Raw genomic sequence first — 20,226 nt, 5'->3', positions numbered from 1 at the left:
GCCAGTTTGACGCAGAGATAGCTTCGTTATATATGAGAATTTTTTATTTACTTCTTTCTAAGTGATATATAATTATACCCATCTGCATTTCGACCATATCACCAACATGTTTGTATTCCTTCAAAATAATCTTCAATGCCATAGCCTTCAACTCGGTGAGCACTGAATTCAACATTGTATCCATCACGGAAGTTTTTTTCAGCACTGTGAAGGCTAGAGGGCTCCTTAGTCAATAGAAAGGGCGATTAGCCCCTCCACATGTATTTATCCGCATCGTGTAGCCTGCTTGGCACCTCTGTAGTGTCTGCTCGCAGCGTAAGGTGAGCAAAGCGAGTCCCCCATTTTCATTATTGAGCAAAGCGAGCCACCCAAAGTGAGCAAAGCGAGCCACCCATTATCAAATTCTAGGCATGTTAGGCTTTGCAGATGTGGCCTGTCTCGCAAATAATGACAAAGCCTACCTGCTGCTTTAACCTCAGTGTGAGATGGCACAAGGCAATGGCTTATTTCGCCATTTATTTGTTGCTGCCAGTACAATGGAAGTATAGTAAGCACAAGTCCAGGTTAGAGCCGGCAGTCATGTTCTGCTTATGTGCTAATGTTTATTTGTAACAAACCACTGTTACTGGCATTTATTGATACAGAAATTGAAGGCATGTGACGTCGATGCGAAGAGTAAACATATTATGCATCGATGCAACGTAAAATGTGCTAAGCAATAGCAAATGTCTCAATCCTGTTGATTGAAAGGTAACTATATAAGGAACTATGCCTGGGTGCGCTACCGTGTGGTCTACTTGAAGCCGGTAGCCTTAACGGCGGCGGTGAGATGAAGTGTAAGTCCGGTTGCGATGGCAAAAATGTTTCTGTGCCTGCTGGTCACGTGTTGCGTGTTGTGCTTGTCCAGATGACGGTGGCTCGTGGCGAGCAGTGTTGGCTGCACGACAACACACAGAGAGACCGATGGAAGGTGGGTGACTTATGTATGCTTCACATGTGTGACGACATCTGTCAGGAAGTGCTTTTGCTCGCAGATTTCAGAAAAAATAGCTTTTACATGATTATACTGGCACTGGGTTACTGCGACAGCCGGTTGAAAATGTCGGCAGAATAGCTTTATGCATCATGTTTGATACAGGACTGGCTCTCAGAAGTTGTCTCTTGCTCTAGAGGTCTTAATTGCTAGCAAATCAGAAGAAAAAAAAATACAGTAGAACCTTGGTGATTCGAACCTTGCAGGGTTTAGAAAAATATTTGTATCATCTAAATTTTAAATCACATAAAAACATGGAAAATCCTTATGTGACAACAAAAAGCTGGCTTATGTTTTCTATAATTGTCTTATATTGTCATTAATTGGCCACAGTAACATCATGAATGGGATAAACATGTTGAATGATTGTTTCTAAGTGTCAAAAGTTGAAAGTTTCTAAGTGTCAATAGCAATACTTGTATTCGTGAAAAAGGTGATGCCATCTGTAATTTATGTGAAGGCACATTAGGGCCTCCAAAATTTGTGCACAATCTTGGAGGGCAACATGCTCTGCTGATGGCTGATTTTGACGAACTGGTGGCGGCAGTGTGAATGCTTGTGCTTGGACTCCCATGGCAGCACAGGATTTAGGTGTCTTCCGTGGCAGCACGGGCAGCCCCTGTTATAACCTACGCTGTAGTGCATGTTCATGTGAAACGTCCCAAGGTGGAAAACTGCTCACAACAGTCGTATTTTATTACATTGCTGGGGTCTTGGCCCGTACCATAGAAAAATTCATATCGCCTCGGAATATGTGTGAGTCGTGATCGTAACACAGAAGTTCTATTGTACATTGGTGCCATGTTGAAAGGGGCCTTAGGTGAGAAAGAAAAGTTTGAACGGCACAAAGCCCTGAAGTGCCGAAATATTGATAAGGGGCGACTGGAGGAAGCAAAACCAGAGAGTTGCAAGAATCGTTTAGTGTTTGAACAGCTCTTGTGTGCTTTGGCATGTGTGAACCGCTGTTAAAGTTAGTGTTGGTAGTGCCACTAGTGCTGCATGCTTTAACGAGTTTTCGGTACAGGTGGCCAATGCCAAGGGACACGAAGGCCAGGTGCCAGGTGTCTGCTTCATGATCCCACCTCCCAACCCAGAGGCGATTGAGCTGGCTGAGAGGCAAGTGGCGTGGCTGATGCAATTCCTGTGATGGAAGTTAGGCTCCATACTGCTCCAAAGCGTGATATTAATAACTGCTCCAAACCTGCTCCATAATGGTGGTGGGTCACTGAAAACAGGAAACTTTAACCGTGTGACCATGCAGTGAGCCACATTGAAAGTAAAACCAATCTGAATAAAGGTAACTAGGGTGCAACATGTATACTAGCTGTATACTAGCATAGTCACAATACATGTGCAGGCATTGTTGGTATATATCTGATTTAGCTGAAATTTGTACATTATAAGCCGTCTATTTTGGGGATAGGTGTGTGAGATTAGTTTGAAATGCTGTTTCTTAACTGCTGCTGTGACGACTTTGATGTGTGACTGCTTACATTTACCACTTTGTTAACTTTGACCTCATTTATGCCTCAAGAACTTGTGTTTTGAACTTACTTTAGTGAACATCCATCTGCCTTATTACAAATTTAAATGATTATTGCTTGTGCCATACGGTTCATAACAGACAGCAGCGTTTGAGATGCTTTATGATGCTTTACTCATTTGGGATATTTAGCCATCTGCTTTGAAAAAAAACCAACAGCTGCTCCAAAGCACCATTTCTCCTGCTCCAGAAATAAAAATGCCACTTCTGTCGCTGTAATTCTGGTCTCTCCCATGCAGCTTGAAACGTAAATATGACCTCGTGGTCAAGCTGTGGACCAAGAAACAGCACAAGCTGCGGCTCAACATGATCTTTGCCACCATCAAGATTGTCAAGGCCTGGGACCTCAAGACGGTCAGTCTGGCTCGGAAGCCCCTTGCGTGCTTCCTTGTCTGCAGCATTCTATTGCCTAAATGAGAATTGGCATATTACTCTCACACCATTCTATGACTGTAGGTGTGCTTGGCAGGCTAAAAGACCCAGCTAGGGATCCTAGCACAGAGGAGTGCGTTTGTGTTTGCAGGTTTCTGCTTTGAAAAAACTTGCACTTGGTCGGGGATATTTTTATTTTATGGCATTCTTCAAAACGTTCATATAAAAAATATGGTCATATAAACTTATGAATTTTAGTTAAAACACCTCCACAACTTTTTTTAAGCATGTACACTCTTTTTTTAACATCTTCAGTGCGCTATTTCAAAATATTTTTGTTCAGCACACTACTAATGCTCTGTTTTTGTAACTTTCATTGCATGTCGTGGTAAACAAGTGCAACAGGCCTGGCCTGAAAGATCAATCACAGAATACTGATACGAAAGGAGGGGGGAGGAATGAATAGTTTAGATATATAATAATAAAACTATCTGGGGTTTTATATTCCAAGATTTACAATACTGACTGACGCTAGGCCTCTTTTTATTGTTCTCTTTTATGTGGACTGAACGCTGCAGTTCCGGGCTATGGAGCCAAGCCAACGCGAGTCCATAATTCGTGCGCTCAATGAGGATGCTGAGAAGTTGCTTGCCGAAGGTGACCCTACTGACCCAGACATGCGACGTCTTCGCGAGGAGATTCGTCTGTGCAACAAGTTGTTCGAAGATCTCATGGCCAAACTCCGTGAGGAGGAAGGTGAGGAGGCTGTTTTGAGTTTGACATGCGTCGTAAGTTTTGAACGAGGAAAAGCTTGCCAAAATGGCTGGTTGAACTAGCTGGTGGTTCATGATACATGACTTGATATTTGCTAAGAAGCTCGTGTTCTCGGAAAGTGGCACATGCTGTACGCGTTTAGTGTTTTCTTCTAGTTGAGTTGAATGAACTTTATTTGTCCAACGGTTGTTGTTGTGCCAGGGGCTAGGCTGCCAGGGACACATTGTTCGAGGAACATCTTCCGAGGTCCTCGGCGACGGCTAGGCTACGCGGGCTTTGGCTAGGTGTGGCAGTCATGTATATTTTATCGGTTGTTCTTAATGCGCTCTTATGATATGTTTCTATAGAACTTTTACCTTTCTTGTCACATATGCCACAGATTTGCAAATTAAACTTTCAGTTGGTAGTATGTGCTTTTTCCTTGTCTTGCTAAGTCTCTGTGTACGTTAGCGTTTGCGTTTCAAGCATCAAGAAAAAGCCGTTGCTTCTATAATTCTTCATTTTTTTACTGTCAAAATAGCCTACCATTCAATTTGCATTTTATAAATACTAAGAGCATAATTAAACCTAAGCAGAAGGGGCAGCATGACATAATAAATGGAGCAGTACACATGAATACGTTTTGAAGTATCACATATATTTGCGCCAGTATCTTTAGAGATGTTCAGTGCAATTTGGCCTCTTTTCCAGCCGAGAAGTCACCAGAGAGCCCAAGTCGACGTTTTGCGGACCTCTCGGCTCGTCTCGAGAAACTGCTGCAGGAGAAGGAGCGCACGTTGAACTCGCGGACACAGGCACACATACCACGAGACATCGACAGCCTCGATGCACTCGTGGTACAGCACAAGGTTGGTTGACATCTTATGTTTTCAGCCAAGTTCAGCTCAAGCCGACAGTGAGCAGGGATTTCCTAGTGGCTAAAGTGTTGCCCTGCTAAGCTCAAGAATGTCGGTTGGATGCCTTGACCGGTGGTCGCATTTTGGTGAAGGTGAAATGCAAGAACACCCGTGCACATGCAACTCCAGTTCAGTATCAATTCGGAGTTTCCCACGGTGCTGTGTTTCATAATAATATTGTGGTTCTTGCCTGTGAAGCTCCAGGGCTTAATATAATAGCCCTATTTCACTCTTTCAAACCAGACCTGAAGCTGGGCACCATAAAAGTGTCTCCAAATAATTGACCATGGCACGATCAAGGAAAATGAGGTTTTCAGCCATGATAAGGGCATTAAAGACTGATTGCATCAAGAAATAGGGCACGAAATTTTAGTGCCAGTACTCCTTTAATCTTGCTGCCTTGCATGTGCGTCTGTTGCAGGAGTTTGAAGAAGGTCTGCAGGATCTTGAGCCACAAGTGGCCGAGATGCGGGTGGCCTTCAAGCAGATGACCAAAAAGACTCCAACAACCCAGGATAGGCATGACGGTGTGGTGCGTCTCTGGGACCGCATCTGGAATCTCTCTCATCTCTACGTCGAGCGGCTCAAGGCTGTGGAGATCGCCAACCACGGCCTCTCGGAGGCAACCACATTTGTTTCGTCCGTCGAAGAGCAGCTTGCTGCACAGGGTCCAATGCCCGAAGAGCAGACTGCTTTGAGACAGGTGCACGAAGACCTTGTTGCACTGCAGCTGGAGCTCCAGCAGCAGCAACCTCAGCTAGACCGGCTCGCAGAAGATGTTGCCAGCGTCCGAAAGGTGACTGAGCGCTCGCGTCCCAATGCCTATTCACATCCAGATGTCCGCAAATTGGAAGATGACCTGCGAAAGGTTGTGCGCCGTTGGGACAACGCAGCCAACCAACTGGCTGAACGGTGAGTAGGAATTGGGTGGCCTAGTTTATATGTTTACCTTTTCTACTCTGAAAGACAGACAGGACGCTGCATTAGTGAGAAATTATTGGAACACAAGAGGTCACTAACCGGAGGCTCACATATGATCTTTCTTTACGTAGCCGAGAAGGTAAATGCACACCAAAATTCGATGGATGCGCTGTTTTGTACTGGCATAGGAAAAAAAGCCATGGGTTTGATGATTGAGGCATGGCATATCAATAATAGTGGTAGTGCATGTGTGAGCCACCCGTTCATTAACTCGCATAAATATGAAATCAAATGCCTTAACTCTCATCTATCACATAGATCCGCACACGTGCTGTATTCATAGGTTAGTCTATTGCCAGGGCATGCACAGATAACTTTTCGTGCCGCCTTCTGTTCTACCATTGTGCGCATTTGCAGTTGTTGTAATGTCTCGATTTCTTCTATAGAATGAATTTTTACCAACTAGCTGAGCTGTCAGTCACTTCTCATCCCGTTTAACAGTTGCAAAAGCACAATATAAGAGCATCCATCTCCACACAGAACTCTGAAATCTCTAGTGTGTGAGCCAGAGATGTGTGCTTGGGCATCGCAGGTTGCGCAGCTGTGAGGCAGCATCTGAGCTCTTGCGCGCCTACCGCAACAAGATGGACGAAGAGCGGAACTGGGCCAGCCAGGCGACGGTGCGAGTGAATGCGGTTAAGACAGCCCGCCCCTCCGTAGACCGGCAGCAGGCTCTGGTGAGCTGGAAACCACTCGGAGTTTGTTTGTTGTGCATTGCATGCTATCTTCCGTAGGGGGGCACAGGGTACATGCTGTGCTTGTAGTGTGTTGGATTAAACATGTCTGTGTTGCCTCAGGACCTGTACACTGAGGTCAGTGGCAGGCGGCCGCGCATTGAGGAGGTGAACGTGCTGGGAGGAAGGTTCACCCGGGAGGCCCAGGTTGGTGGCTTTCCTCCGCATGCTGCCGCCCGGGGACCACGCCACGGGGCCCTTGTCGTGTTTATCTTTCCCATCACTCCCCTACCCGTTCCTCCATGCAGCGGGCGGTGGCGGTGCATGACGCAGCTTGCCCGCCGGGGCCGCTTGCAGTTTTTTCCACGCGCTCCTCTTTCCAGTGCACCACCTTGTGTGTGTGTCCCGCCCCCCCTTTTTTCGGCTTCAGTGTGCCGCTTGCTTTGTACACCAGGAAACAGCGCGGCGGAGAGCGTGCTTCCTTGATGTGTTGCTCTTTGTGCTCTGGCAAAAAGCGTGTGTGTAAGGCCCACCGCCGTGGAACAGAAGAAAGCGAGAGTGTGGCATCTCATCGTCTGCATCGTGTGTGTGCTACCTAGAATAGGACCGGCTTTTGGCTCTTGCCGCCTTGCGCCCTGCCGCCGCCTCCCTGCGTCGAAGCGCCTGCCCGAAGAACCTTGCACGGCCCTTGCCCTTGCCCCACCTGGCTTGCCCAACCAAAACAAAAACAAAAACGGCCCTTCCTGGTTAGCCTAAACGGATCCGTGGACCCCGTGGTGTGGCCTCGCTGCGGGTCTGCAGTCACTACGACGCCGTTCCCCCTCCTCGTCCTGTGGCAGATCTACGGCCTGCGGCTGCAGCGCTTTGCGGAGGGCCTCGAGCAAGACCACCCGAGCCTGGACGGCAGCCTGGCTGCGAAACGGCGTCGGCTCGAGCCGGATGGGAGCGGTGCGGTGGTGGCTGAAGTGAATGAGCTCAATGCTCGCTACCTGGCCCTGGCTGAGGACCTGGCAAAAGCAGTTGACCAGCAGGTGAGTTCTTTTCTTTCGTAACAGAAAGTCAATCTTGTTGGCAAAAATTTATCGTAAACAAAGGTACAGGAGAAGAGATCAAGAGAACACACAGCAGCAGATAAGTAGACACGAAAGTTTGTCTGTGCAGGTATGGAGCACCATGTGTCGATCTGGCTCTGTTGGGGTCTATGCAAGAGAACCATGCAGGCATATAAAAATTTCGTTTTCATGCAAGTTAATCGACAGCTGGCTCACACATGTGCTTTCACTGCTACATAGGATATGTGCTACATAGGATGGTAGTCCATATGTCTATATGTTCGGTATGTACTAATATCGATAGTAGTGGAAGCGCTTGTATCTTTTGCTGCCGCTTTCCAACTGATAATTGGTGTTTGTCCTATGTCTTTATGTTTGCACACTTACCTTCCTTCAAGAGATTTCTTTTCATTATCTCCAATGGCTGGAACCAACGTTTGCAGTTTTGTATGCTGATGCCACATATGCACAAGTATGCTGGGCACTGTTGTATATGTGTTCAAGGTGGGAGATTAACTATTATGCCAATTAATTGTTTCCTCGGAAATGCACACGTGCACATAGTGCGAAAGGATGGTGCTTTGTGAGAAGTCACCAAAACTGCCACTCAATCTTGCCAGTTGGGCGAGTACAGTTGTAGCAACATTGCGACATTGTCTTGTGTCAGTACAGGTTTATAACTGTGCCAAATGTGCCAAACTGAGTGGCCCTTTGAGCCACTCACTTCAGCGTGGCATTTTTGTGGAAAGTTGCACCAAACTTGCATGAAACAATGCATAAAAAATATCGAGCTTTCATCTATCAAAGTTTGCTCAATAGCAAAAATGAAACCTAAGATTAAAAATAGGACATTATCATTATAATGTGCTGGTATGAGACATTGTGCTGCCTGCTGCAAAACAGTGGTGATACTCCTACTATGATGCTTCGTTGAGGGTGCTGCAATCAGCGGATGTGAAAATTATATTTTAATGAAGTTAATTAAAGGCAAAGTTTTGTATTTAATCAATAAAGTTATCACATTACACAATTAAAACTAAAGTAATATGTAAAAAGTAAACACTGCTAACCATTAGGATGCATTATTATAATGAGATACCTTTTGTGTCTTCTGAGCTTGTGCGTTTCCTACAGCACACCAGTGTTCTGTTCGATTTTAAAAGGAAAAAAAAAACTTCTTTGTTTATTCAATGCATATGCATGTTTGATACAATGTTGCGGAATTTTGAAGTTTCGTAACAAAATACACTAGAATCACCTTTAGCTGCTCTAGCCAGAAAAGTAGTTGCTAAGATTTGCTGAAGTAAAATGACACTATTTAATGAATGCTGGCACATTTTCCTAGAGCATTTCACTCCAAAATGGAGCTCAAAAGTGCAGAGATGCTGTTAAAGCTTCATTCAATGTGTTCAATCTAAAAAAGCTTGAAGTTCTAATAAGTCATTGAAAACCACGGTACATAAAAAGAGCGAACTCTCACAAATGCCATGTCTGCTGTGCAGACAGCAATTCGCGATCATGGCATGTGAAATAGGAGAAAGCAGTTGGTAGTTTCTGCATGAGCTTCTGTGACCTGCTCAGCAGTTGCAATTCTGGAGGCCCCACATACCTAGCGGTTGTGGTGCCTGACTGCCGACCCACAGGTTGCGGGATTGTATTCAGGCAGCAGTGGCTGAATTTTTGATCAACGTGAAAATGGTTGAGGCCCATGTGCTTAAACTTGAAGGCACCTAGGTGGTTGAAATTTTTGTAGCCCTAGGTGGTTGAAATTTTTGTAGTTACAGTGTCGCTTGTAGTTGTACAGTAGTTTTGGGACAAAATTCCTACAATTGTTTTTGAGGCCCCATATCTGAGCTTGTCAAAAACAACTCTCAAGCTGTGGCAACAATTGGTGCTACAGTTAACAGGTGTGCTCCGCAGGCAGTCAGACCACAGGCCATTGTTGATAAAAAGGGCCACGTTTCTGGCTTCAGAAGACACACTGCTCTACTCCAGTATACCAGTCATAGTCTTGCTTTCATTACAATCACCGTCATTGAATAAAATGGTAATGCAAAAAAGTAACCCGTGCTTCCCCTGCTTGAAACTGCAGTAAAAGCAACTTCCATGATTTACAAACACACGCGTCCTGTATACATGCTTCACAATACAACATGAAATATTTCAGTAATAGTTCGTGGTACAGGCGGACATTGCAGTCGGGCTTCAGGTCACCTCGTGTGCCAAATTGATAGGTTGGAATATGGCTTTCTCATGCCTTCTTTCTTTTCCACCGTTTTGCGCATCTTCAGTTGTAAGTTGGCGTTTGTGGTGTCCTGACCTCCTTCTTGTGTCCATGTTTGCCCAAGTACCAACTAGCTCCCAGTACCAACTAGCTCAGCCTTCTGTTATTCTAAGTGTCTTGGACACTCTCGCAATGTGTAGGTGACTCATACATGCCGTGCCCGACTGCACCAACGCAGTGCCTAGACGCCACTGAGGTCACTATGAAAATGTACTGTGTGGGGTCAATTGAAAAATGTACTGTGTGGGGTCTGAAGGTGGTGTTTGCCACCACACTCTTGCAGTGAACAAACGCAGCAGACGAATTCGGAACAAACCAAACAACACATATTTATTTAACTACTTTTTGATCGACGATATCGTCAGCCTAATTATTATAACATCAACTGTGATCCACACGCTAAACAACCTTACACATAATTAGACAACATTCAACAACATAACAAACGTAAGCCGGCGTTGCCAACACCTGACTCGCCACAGTAACCCCCGGCAGACGGCCGGCGGTGCCGTGCACTGAGGACACACCGCGAGAGACAACCAACCTTTCGCGCCAAACGCCACCAGAGAAAGAGACTCGCTCAATTATCTCCTGCCGCCACCAAGGCTTGCCGCCAGGGGTCACTGTCGGCACTATCAATCTAACCATGATGATGATAGCGGTGATCAACGCTCGCGAACACAATGCCACCTACCGCTCAATAGTTGTGACTCCGAAATACGGCTTCTGTGCGAGACACGTGCGCCACGCGGCGCAAACAACTTTACAGGGGGTGTCAGCACCCCCACAACATTTTTATTGAAGCTTTTTGTGCTTCACTTTGTATTGCACTGCTTCTGGAATCAGCCCATATTTGACCGATATACAATGTCATTTGATGATGTTGTAGTTTTTTTCTGTTCACAGACATATGCCATTGGTTCTGCGAAATCAACCTAGTGGGTCATTTACAGCTCTGCTGTAAAAAATTATATAAAAACTCGTAGGTGTAGACTACATGTGGCCTGGAGAGTGCTTCAGCTTCTCTTCCTTCTATCTAGGATTTTTTAAGAAGCTACTTTTACATAGTCAGTGCCATGCGTCTTTTCACCACACATCTTCAATGCAAGGAGGCTATTCTGAAACTGTTGTTGCTGGGTCTGATATTATGGGACTATCTTAAGTCCACGGTGCCTATCTGCCACACAGTGATATGTCTTGCTTGCTTTCAAAGCATTATTGTCGTGCACCTGGTATTTTCTGGTCGTCTGCAGCATGTGGCTATCAGCTGATAGGAATGTATTATGTGCATAGTTTTTGAGGAGGAAAATTCAAGCCAGATGAGTTATTGTTGTGGGTTGCAATACCCAGAACAATAAGGTTAGGTTAGATTAGGATGTTGTAGGTAGCCGGTGGATCTAGCCTTGCATAGGTGTCGCTGTTCCTTTCACAATTGGTATTCGTGCTTACACATCTGCTAAAGAAGTGCAATACTTGATTGCCCAAACATACTTCTTGTTTTACACTTTTTAATCTCTGATTTAGTACTAGTACACAGTCTCTCGCAGCATTTGTATGCGCACAGTTCATGGTATCAGTATTGGCGTGGTGATCACAATTGACACAACCTGCTGTGGTAGCTTAAAAGGGTACTGACACAAAAATTTCACTCACGTTTTTTTTTTTTTTTTTGCTGCATTGTGTTGGAGGGCCTGTTGATCATAACTTTGCACATCGTTTGCTGAAGAACATGACAGATAACTAACTACAGGCTCCTCCTTGTTACTGACCAGTTTTTGTTTCGGCTTGAGGGTGCTCAAAAACAAGCTGCCAGGCGCAACTATCACCACCTAGATTTGCAACACACAACCATGTCGGCACACAGAGCTGCGACGCATTTTCGCATGGCCTGTATCAAGAAGCCTTTTTGCATAGGAATTGGGAAAAGTGTCACACACAAAACTTTCAAAGCGTGCACTGTGGCCACAAACCTAAGAGCAGCCACTGAGTAGTAGTTCAGATGTTGGCGCAAATCTTACAAAACGGAAATGGCTACTATGTATGACATCGTCGTAACTTGTGTTGGCTGTAGTGTGGTGATGTGAGAGAAGTAAAAAGGTCACCGTGGAGTCACTTTCGAGAGTGTCAATGCTGTGAGGAACAGCGTATAGTAGTCGATTGTGCACGCAAACTTCAAAATTCATGTAAAAAACCTTCTAAGCCATATTTGTTGATATTCTGCAGATATATGCGTGTTCATGAGAATCGATCCCACAGGCTATCTTGTCTAGAAAATCTTGTGCCCCTACCCCTTTAAAAGCTGCACTGCCAAGCTCGAGGGCAAAAGTTCGATTTACGGTGTCGATGGGAGCATTTTGACGTGGGCAGTGTGAAAGAACAAGTGAAATTTTAGGTGCATGCTAAAGAAAATCGGATAGTAGTAAGAAAATCACGCGGAGTTCTTTGCTATGGCTTACCTCACGATCATATTGTTGTTTTGGCCTGCAAGACCCCGTAATTATTTTTAGTACAACCAGCTGTGACTTCTCTTACAACATTTATCCAAGAGAAGTTTTCGGAATTTGTCTTGATCCCTACATTTCAGAGGCAGTATGTCTCCTCTATAAATGTATGGTCAAATTGAATGATTTAAGGGGGTGCGATCCGGAAAAAAGGTTGGGCTAATCGGTAGCCTATGGCAATGAAACTTTTGCTGTATATGTATATATGTATATATGTATATATATATATGTATATATGTATATATATATATATATATATATATATATATATATATATATATATATATATATATATATATATATATATATATATATATATATATATGCTTTTATGCTGATTTCAAATATTTATTTAGTTTTATAGTAAGTTGCACAGTTATCATTTTGTGCCATGACAATGTGTAAAGTATAGTTTATAATAGACAGATTTTTTGTGCCACTAAACTTTTGTAGTTGCGAGCCATGAATAGCTCATATTGCTCCGCATTAACTTTAGAATGTAAATAACTATCAATCAAGTGTGTATAAAGCATTTTTGTGGTCAAGAAAAATTGTCATGGGAGAATTCTCAAAATTCCCAGTCCACACGAATTGCTGACTTTATGTTCGTAATATTTATACAGGCGATATCAAGTTCTGAAGAAAATGCTTGCACCCTTCACATGTTACTAAATATGTGGGTAAAATTTCATTTCGATAGGGCTAACAGAAATATAAAAAACGTTATGTCTAAGCTCGGAAAGTTGTCCGAAAATGGATCTTGAGAAAAACACATTTTGAAGGTATAAGTTAAAGCTCATCTATGCAAAAACATATGTTTTTCAAAATGATTCTTTTCATCATGAGAGCTTCGCAACCATGGCTATTTGAACATGTAGCTTTAGTAAACCCCTCTTGCGAAATGCAATGGGAAGCAACCAGGTGACGATTTCCAGGGGACTCTAGACAATGAGCCCTTTTTTTAGTAGCCATCTTTTGCTCCTTAAAAGCGATTTTAACCTACTACGAGTTTAATTACAGTTTTCGTTTTGTTTTTTTGTTGTGAATGTAGAAAAACTGAAACTGATGAAAGCAAATAAAAACAAAAAATGAAATTTTGAGAAAAACTTCCGTTTTCCAGCTTGCATCTCTCCTTAATAGATGAATGAGCATACAAAATTATATACGTCATGGGATGAACTATCATAGGAAGTGGGTACCTCGCTTATCCACAGAAAGATGAAGAATAGCATAGTGGTACTGTTCTATTCTGAAAAGTAATGGTAGTCAATGGCTTGGGGAAAGCCAAAGCTTTGAACACAGTTGGCGTTGCCTCAACATGAAGCTGTGCTCAGCATTTCATGAGGCAGTATTGTAATCGTCAATGTATTTTTTATAGATCAAGTGTTACTTCTTTCTACACTTGGCCGTTCGCACAAAGTAAAGGAAGTACCCATATTTCTGCCTGCTACGCAACAGTTCTTTGTATGCACAGCTATTGTTCTTTCCTTCTCTCTTGTCTTTCTTCGTTGCAGCAGCTGCGCCTGGCTCATAAATCTTCCTCCTCGGCCTTTCTCCGTCGAATGCCGCCTGTTTACTCCTCTACGTGTTAAGCTCTGTCCTCTCTTTAAGCCGGCTCAGATGAACCTCTATGAGAGACGCTGCTTCTTAGCAGGCCTGTCAAAGCTAACGTTTCAGCCTCTCTTTTTTTGTCTTTTGTTTCTTTACTGCCTGCTGCAATATGCCAGTCGTCTTTGCTGTAATGAAGGCAGCCACTTTTAGCGTGCGGTGATGCCAGGCATCTTTCAAAAAGCCAACTACGAAGCAGTGCCGAAGCTCTCGGCCTTTATTGTGTTAAGTGGCGTAAAGAGCTGTGAGTAATTCATGGTTCTGCATGTTGCCTTCTTCAAACGGGTACAGTAAGCATGTGGCATTCTGTCACATCAGGATAGCAAAAAAAAAAAAAAAATAAAAATACTGATAAACAATAAAGCAAGGTGCTAGTATTCATAACGCATTTTAATTCCCACTTTTAGTTCGCGGTTATATTGATTCATGTGTTCTCATAGTTCATACTTGGTTGTAGGAAAGAAATGAAGTTTAGGGGCTCGCTTTTGTTTGTTAAACAATATTGATGAGAACTAAGAGACAGCGCTGGCAAAGAAAGTACCGGTGATATCATTAGCTTTGATTGTAATGCATATGGGAAAAAAGCGAAGTAACTTGCCGCTGGCTGTTGTTTAACACATCTTATGCTCTACCAACTGCGCTGTAGTGCCGGCCCGTTCCTTTTACGAGGCATATATCGGAATTTAAACATGGTAGTGTTAGTGAGCACTGCTAGTAGCCATGAGTCGCTGTCATGGCATCCGTTTTATCACTGCACCCTGCGCAGTGACAAAAACCTGCGATTTATTTTTTTATGTATGAAGTGTGACTTGCCCTCCAACTGCTTATATCCCGGGGAATTCGCAGATAGGCACCTCTTTTTGGTTTTGACTGCATGTCACAAATGAGCTGTGCAATGAGTTTTTATCTGAAGAAGAGGTGTCTTTGTTCCTTCATGCCTTCGGCAACCAGTTGTATTTTTGTGGGAAGGTAACTTGAAAAAGCATGATTGAAAAGCCATTTGTTAAATCTAAAAAAAATGTGTTCTGTTCCCTACACTGTATTGTAGGTGATCACCACACACTGTCACCTCCCAGATTTTTACACGTCGGTGTTTTTAACTTAAGGTTATCCGAGGTTGAGCGAAGACCACCTAGAGGTGCTACATAGTCCTCATTTGTGCTAAAATTTTCATTGGACTCTCTGAACTAGCACATTTTTCATTAATAAAATACCCACAGAGAAAATTTTGCCATCCAGTCAGCACTGCATGCTACCATCTGAACAGTGCTGCCCTCAACTAGAGGCAAGCAAAACTGCCATGTGTAATCGAAAAACATTGATGAAAAGTGATGCAATCCACTGAAATAAACAGATAATGCAAGTAAGCATGCACACTGAGAGCTTCTGAATCTGTCACTGGAGCATATATCTTCACATGAGGGGGGGGGGGAGGGGGGAAGGGGCATGGCCTTGACAGATGACCACAAAGGGTAATGGAATTCAGTACATCCCATCCACCATGAAATGCAACATTGGCCTGGTGTGCATCTTTTTGCACAAAGGCTTGGTCTTTTTGATAGGAAGACAATCGCAAGAATGAATCTCGACTACCATGGCTGCATTTTCGATGGTGTAAAAATTTTTATGAGGCCCGTGTACTTATATTTAGGTGCACGTTAAAGAACTCCAGGTGGCTGAAATTTCTAGAGCCCTCAACTGCAGTGTCTCTCGTATTCATATCATGGTTTCGGGATGTAAACCCAGATATTATTTTAAAAGAAATGTGTCTACAAAGATCTGACAGCTTGTTAAGTGCCAATTTGGATTTTCTGCATGAAATTATAGGGAGTTGGGGCTAAGCTTACATCGGCCAAACCAGATTCTTTGCTAATAAAACACAGAGAAGGGCTGTATCTTGCAACGTCCTTGATCAGGTGAGCTGACACATTCTATCAAGAATCCTAACCAAGCAGCTCACCAACATCTTTTCAACAATACGCCTCATCTTCGAGGTCACACGTTTGCCAATCATGCGAGGAAAGAGCCTTGGGAAATTTCTTACTGGCTGCATGAAATTGTGTTTGCTTCTAGTTTATTTTTTCATGATGGTCGCATCAATCTTCATATTGGTCGCACACTTGGTGCACCAGCACTGGGGTTTCTGCACGACATTTAAAAAATAAAGATTTGAGGTTGACCTTGGTTTACTTTTGGGATAATCAGCCCAACACACTCAAATTGCGTTATAATAAAATTGCGTTTCCGATGGAGGCAGAAATGTTGTAGGCCCGAGTGCTCAGATTTGGGTGCACATTAAAGAACCCCAGGTGGTCGAAATTTCCGGAGCTCTCCACTACGGCGTCTCTCATATACATATGCTGGTTTTGGGACGTTAAACCCCACATATCAATAATAAAATTGCATCTTACACGAAAACAAGTTTGTTATATACAAAGATTGGTTACAAAAGTATATTCCTAATACTATATCTATTGCAAGACTAGTTTTTATGTACTTCGTTATTACTGATATTGCATTATATGTATAGAGATTTGAATGTACCTGGAAAATTGCGATATCTATTTTGAAAGAATCCTTCATCAGACCGATTTATTACTTCTTTTTTTTTTACTCGCACTGCAGTTTTCTTGCCACTTGACTTCGTAAATGGTGTAGTCTCCAGGATATAGTGACCATTGTCATGTTTAAGTGTGGAGCATTTTAGGGGGCCGAGCTGTTGTATGCTGTTGTGTGCTGTTGGCGTCGCTTGGCATAACGCTTCTTGGGTAGCATATAGAACACTCCTTGGGACCCACGAGAAGTCTTCTTCCTCTCGTTCTTTGAGCACCTTGATGATCACTTACCGTCAGAAGAAAAAAATACTGCTTATGTGCTTGGTGTAACACAGGCAAAACTATGATGCATAAAAATAGGCAATAGGCAAAAAAAAAAAAGGGAAGCAAGCACAAAATAAGGAAAGTAAGGGAAAAAATATTGAGAAGAAAGAAAAAGCACTGAAAGAGACAAAAAGAAACGGATATTGAGAGAAAACAAAAGGAATAGGAGCAAAGTAAAGAGAGGAGGAAAGAAGAAAACAACAGCTCTGCCCTTCCTTCAGGCTCTGCACTTTTAGTGTGAAGCTGCCTTAATTTATATTTGATTATGAGGTTGCTTGTGTTGCTATCCTGCATGTTAGTTTGTCATCTGGCCTCCAAAGTGGTGTGCATTATGAACTCGTAGTTTCCACGAATGGCGTCTGCATTTATTGTCAGATCGTGCATGTGTTAAAGCCGTTTGTGCACTGAATGCATGAACACTGACATGGCTGCACTGTACGAATCGACCAAGGACAGAAATGAAGGCACAACACGGAGGCTGACTTAAGCAGTTTCCATGTTAGAGTTAATGTCATGGCTCTGTAGTCATGTTGATAATGAATCACCAATTCACTCATACTACAACGTTATCTAGAATGCATGAATGTCTTGATCTTAACTTTGTGGTTTTTAAACACCTGAGCCTGTCATAAGTTGTTTACTGCTTTGACTTAGAGAGGTTGCAGCAGTTGATTCAAATTCAGCTGATCAATTTAGACATAAAAAAAGTTCAGTTCTGTGTACTATTCAAAGGAACCTAATGGTGACCACGACTTCAGAGCAACATTGACGTATATACTGCATCATAAATTGAGCTGTACTTGTTTATTTAGTAGATCATTGTGGGAGATAGCAAATCATTAAAAAAAATTTTGCTTCCTTTTTTTTTACAAACAATGTGTGCACCTTAATCTGATTGTTGTGAAAATTCACTGATGTTGACATGGCATTGGGCTCACCAGCTGAATATTTCTCCTGTGTCAGGTTAATGTAACTTGCATGGAATCTGGAAACTTAGACGATTGCTCAATAATAATAAAAATAGGGCACGTTTCAAATGTAAGAGTTACATGTGCTCAAATATCTCAATATTGCAGCAGATTCATCAATATGACAGTGTCTGTAAATGCTTGCCATGGTTCTTAGCAGGCAAGGTGTTTCATTGCTAAAAAAGAAGACATGTATTTGTTACCCTATCAGTCGTGGCAGTCCTATTTAATGGGAGTGAAATGCAAAAACACCAGTGTACTTGGTTTAGGCACACATGCTCCCAGTGGTAAAGTTTACCCAGATTCCTCAACTGTGGCGTGCTTCATAACCATATTATAATTTTGGCCAGGAAAACCTTAGAAATAAATGTAGCAGTGTGTAGAAGTAAAAGAAACAAACTGCATTATTTTTTTCCAGTGCTGCTGTTATTTTTCATATGTGTATAATATGAGGTTCCTTATTTTTCGCTGGGATAGTGTGTCTTCAGATTACGCTCAGACGCCACCAAGTTTTCTAAGGATGCATTCATAGGTTGGCAAAAATTGTGGAGCTCTTCAGACTCGCTCATGAAATATAGTTTGCAATAGGGCCTCGCCAAAATTTTCTTTATCCGGACTCACTCGAACTCGGTCACAAAAATTTTCTTCTGCTGGACTCACTCCAAAAAATTGCCAGAATTTTACTCACCCAGACTATCTCAGGCTCAGACTACCAACTCAATCTGAGTCTGAGTGAGTTCGAGTGAGTTTAGAATCTGCTTGTTCGACCATAATGTAAATGCTCTCCAACACCAGTATCTCACCTAATCGAAGCTCTTCTTGGCACCTGTTCATAAAGTACCTTTTATTATGAGTTACAAGTAGTTGCATACGAGTAAGAACATTCTTTTAAAAGAGATAGTGGCATAACATATATTTATAAAGAACATTGTTGGAAGATGGAAGAATTGGGGGGGGGGAGGAGTCAAGGCTCCCTACCTATGTATTTCATGCCTCTGATCGATAGCTATTGAAATGATTTATGAACAACACTGCTTTAGAATATTTGTGAGTAGACACGAGTGTAAAAATGAATCCAGGTAAGGCTGGTAGCATAGAGTTTCCTAATATACACTAGAGGAAACTCTGGCGCTAGTGTCTATGCGAGCTGCAACGCACGGCGCTTCAGCGAGCATGGGAATGATGGGTAGTATACATATTTGTCTAATCTTCGTACTTCTGGCCTGAGTCTGGCTCCATGTGTGTTCGTGTGGCTTGGACCTGTTTTCTCACGAAACAAAAGAAGCAAATGTTCAGCGGTTGCACTTCACAACCTTATTCTTTTAGACTTACCTCTCCAAATCGGGTCACGAAGTTCAAAATGGTTCAATCTTTCTTTCAAAACAAAACTGAAATACAGCAATAAACGAAGCTGCAAGTACGATTCGCTGCCCGCAAGTACGAAGACTAGGAAAATCTGTGTACTACCCATCATTCCCATGGTCGCTGAACGATCACAGCGCCAGTCTCTCCCTCTAGTTAATTTTATTAAACTCTATGGCTTATTTTAGATGACTATAGATTAGCCAAGAAACGTGGAACTCGCTTGGACTCACTCAAAAATAAATCTTGCACTTTGGTCTTACTCAGACTCAGAACCCACCAAAATATTACTTGCCTGGACTCGCTCAGACACGCAGCTCAATCTGAGTCTGAGTGAGTCCGAGTTGGTTGAATCATAAGTGAGTTCACTGACCTATGCATGCAATTGCTTCTAGGTATCTATGGATTAATGTAATGTAAGTTCTCTTTTTAAGTTGGTCACAGAATTGGCACATCAAATAAATATATTGGAAACTACAAAAAAAAACGTTAAGTAGTTGATTAAGTAGGTACTTAGCTGAGTAGTTGACTCCTGTGCATGGCCTGCCATCAGTTTAAATTGTGGTATTTTGGCAGAAGAATTTGGAGCCTGGAAGACCTCTTTCGTGCCCCAGCATTCTTAATCTGTGATAGGCCACTGCATTCCTGGAACTCAATTGTCTCGCAGGAAAGCTAGACTTCGTGTGGTGTACTTGTGCCAGGGTGTCACAGATTCCTGACAAGAAACTCCAGAGAACACTAGATTTTTGTCACTAGGTGCTATCTTAAGTATGACAAGGTGAAACACACTGGGAAGACTAGAAATAGCAGGTTATCACGCGCTTTGCAGCCATCTGTTCTTTTTTCTTTTCCTTCCCGTAGTTTTTATGTTTTTGACAAGTGCAAGTGTGTAATTGGCTTTATTTTCAATGTTTTTCAAATATATGAGCTGTTACATTAGGCTAGAATAAGCAAAGGTAGCCATTTTTTTTTTTGTAAATAAGACGTATGAGTTACCAAATTTATTTAAAGGAACAGTTTGAACTAGGACCTTTAAAACCTTAAAAGTATAACTGGCCAACGGAAAATTCAAAATTCTCCTGAATAAACAGAGTGCTGGGGTTTGAATTATGAGTCTACTTAGTATTTATAACTATTCACAACTCTGTATCAGTGACACAATTTTTTCAGTAGCTTTAGAAGCATTTTGACCAACTTGTAATCCTGACATACTGGTTATGGTGCTCGACTCCTGACGCAAAGGTTGGAAGATCGAATTGCAGTTGCGGTGTCTGCATTTTTTATGAATACAAAAATGCT

At 42.7% G+C, this 20,226-nt stretch overlaps 1 protein-coding gene across 13 annotated transcripts in view; it reads left to right on the top strand.

Moving 5' to 3' along the window:
- The window catches only part of shot (dystonin-like protein short stop), a 710,700-nt gene that overhangs the window by 148,556 nt on the left and 541,918 nt on the right, over nt 1–20,226 (top strand). For 12 of the 13 annotated variants that reach the window (XM_075874376.1, XM_075874375.1, XM_075874379.1 and 9 more), the window contains 9 exons: nt 908–970; nt 2,058–2,149; nt 2,816–2,930; nt 3,527–3,704; nt 4,413–4,570; nt 5,040–5,530; nt 6,132–6,276; nt 6,397–6,480; nt 7,113–7,304. In XM_075874376.1, coding sequence (XP_075730491.1) covers nt 908–970; nt 2,058–2,149; nt 2,816–2,930; nt 3,527–3,704; nt 4,413–4,570; nt 5,040–5,530; nt 6,132–6,276; nt 6,397–6,480; nt 7,113–7,304 — 1,518 coding nt within the window. The remainder of the gene's footprint in view (nt 1–907; nt 971–2,057; nt 2,150–2,815; nt 2,931–3,526; nt 3,705–4,412; nt 4,571–5,039; nt 5,531–6,131; nt 6,277–6,396; nt 6,481–7,112; nt 7,305–20,226) is intronic. The other variant, XM_075874380.1, reaches the window with a different exon arrangement.

The sequence above is a fragment of the Rhipicephalus microplus genome, chromosome 9 (genome assembly GCF_043290135.1).
Source record: "Rhipicephalus microplus isolate Deutch F79 chromosome 9, USDA_Rmic, whole genome shotgun sequence".
In the NCBI taxonomy this organism is placed as follows: Eukaryota; Metazoa; Arthropoda; class Arachnida; order Ixodida; family Ixodidae; genus Rhipicephalus; species Rhipicephalus microplus.
The sequence above is the reverse complement of the archived record's forward strand: the minus strand, read 5'-3'. Positions and strand labels throughout refer to the sequence as shown.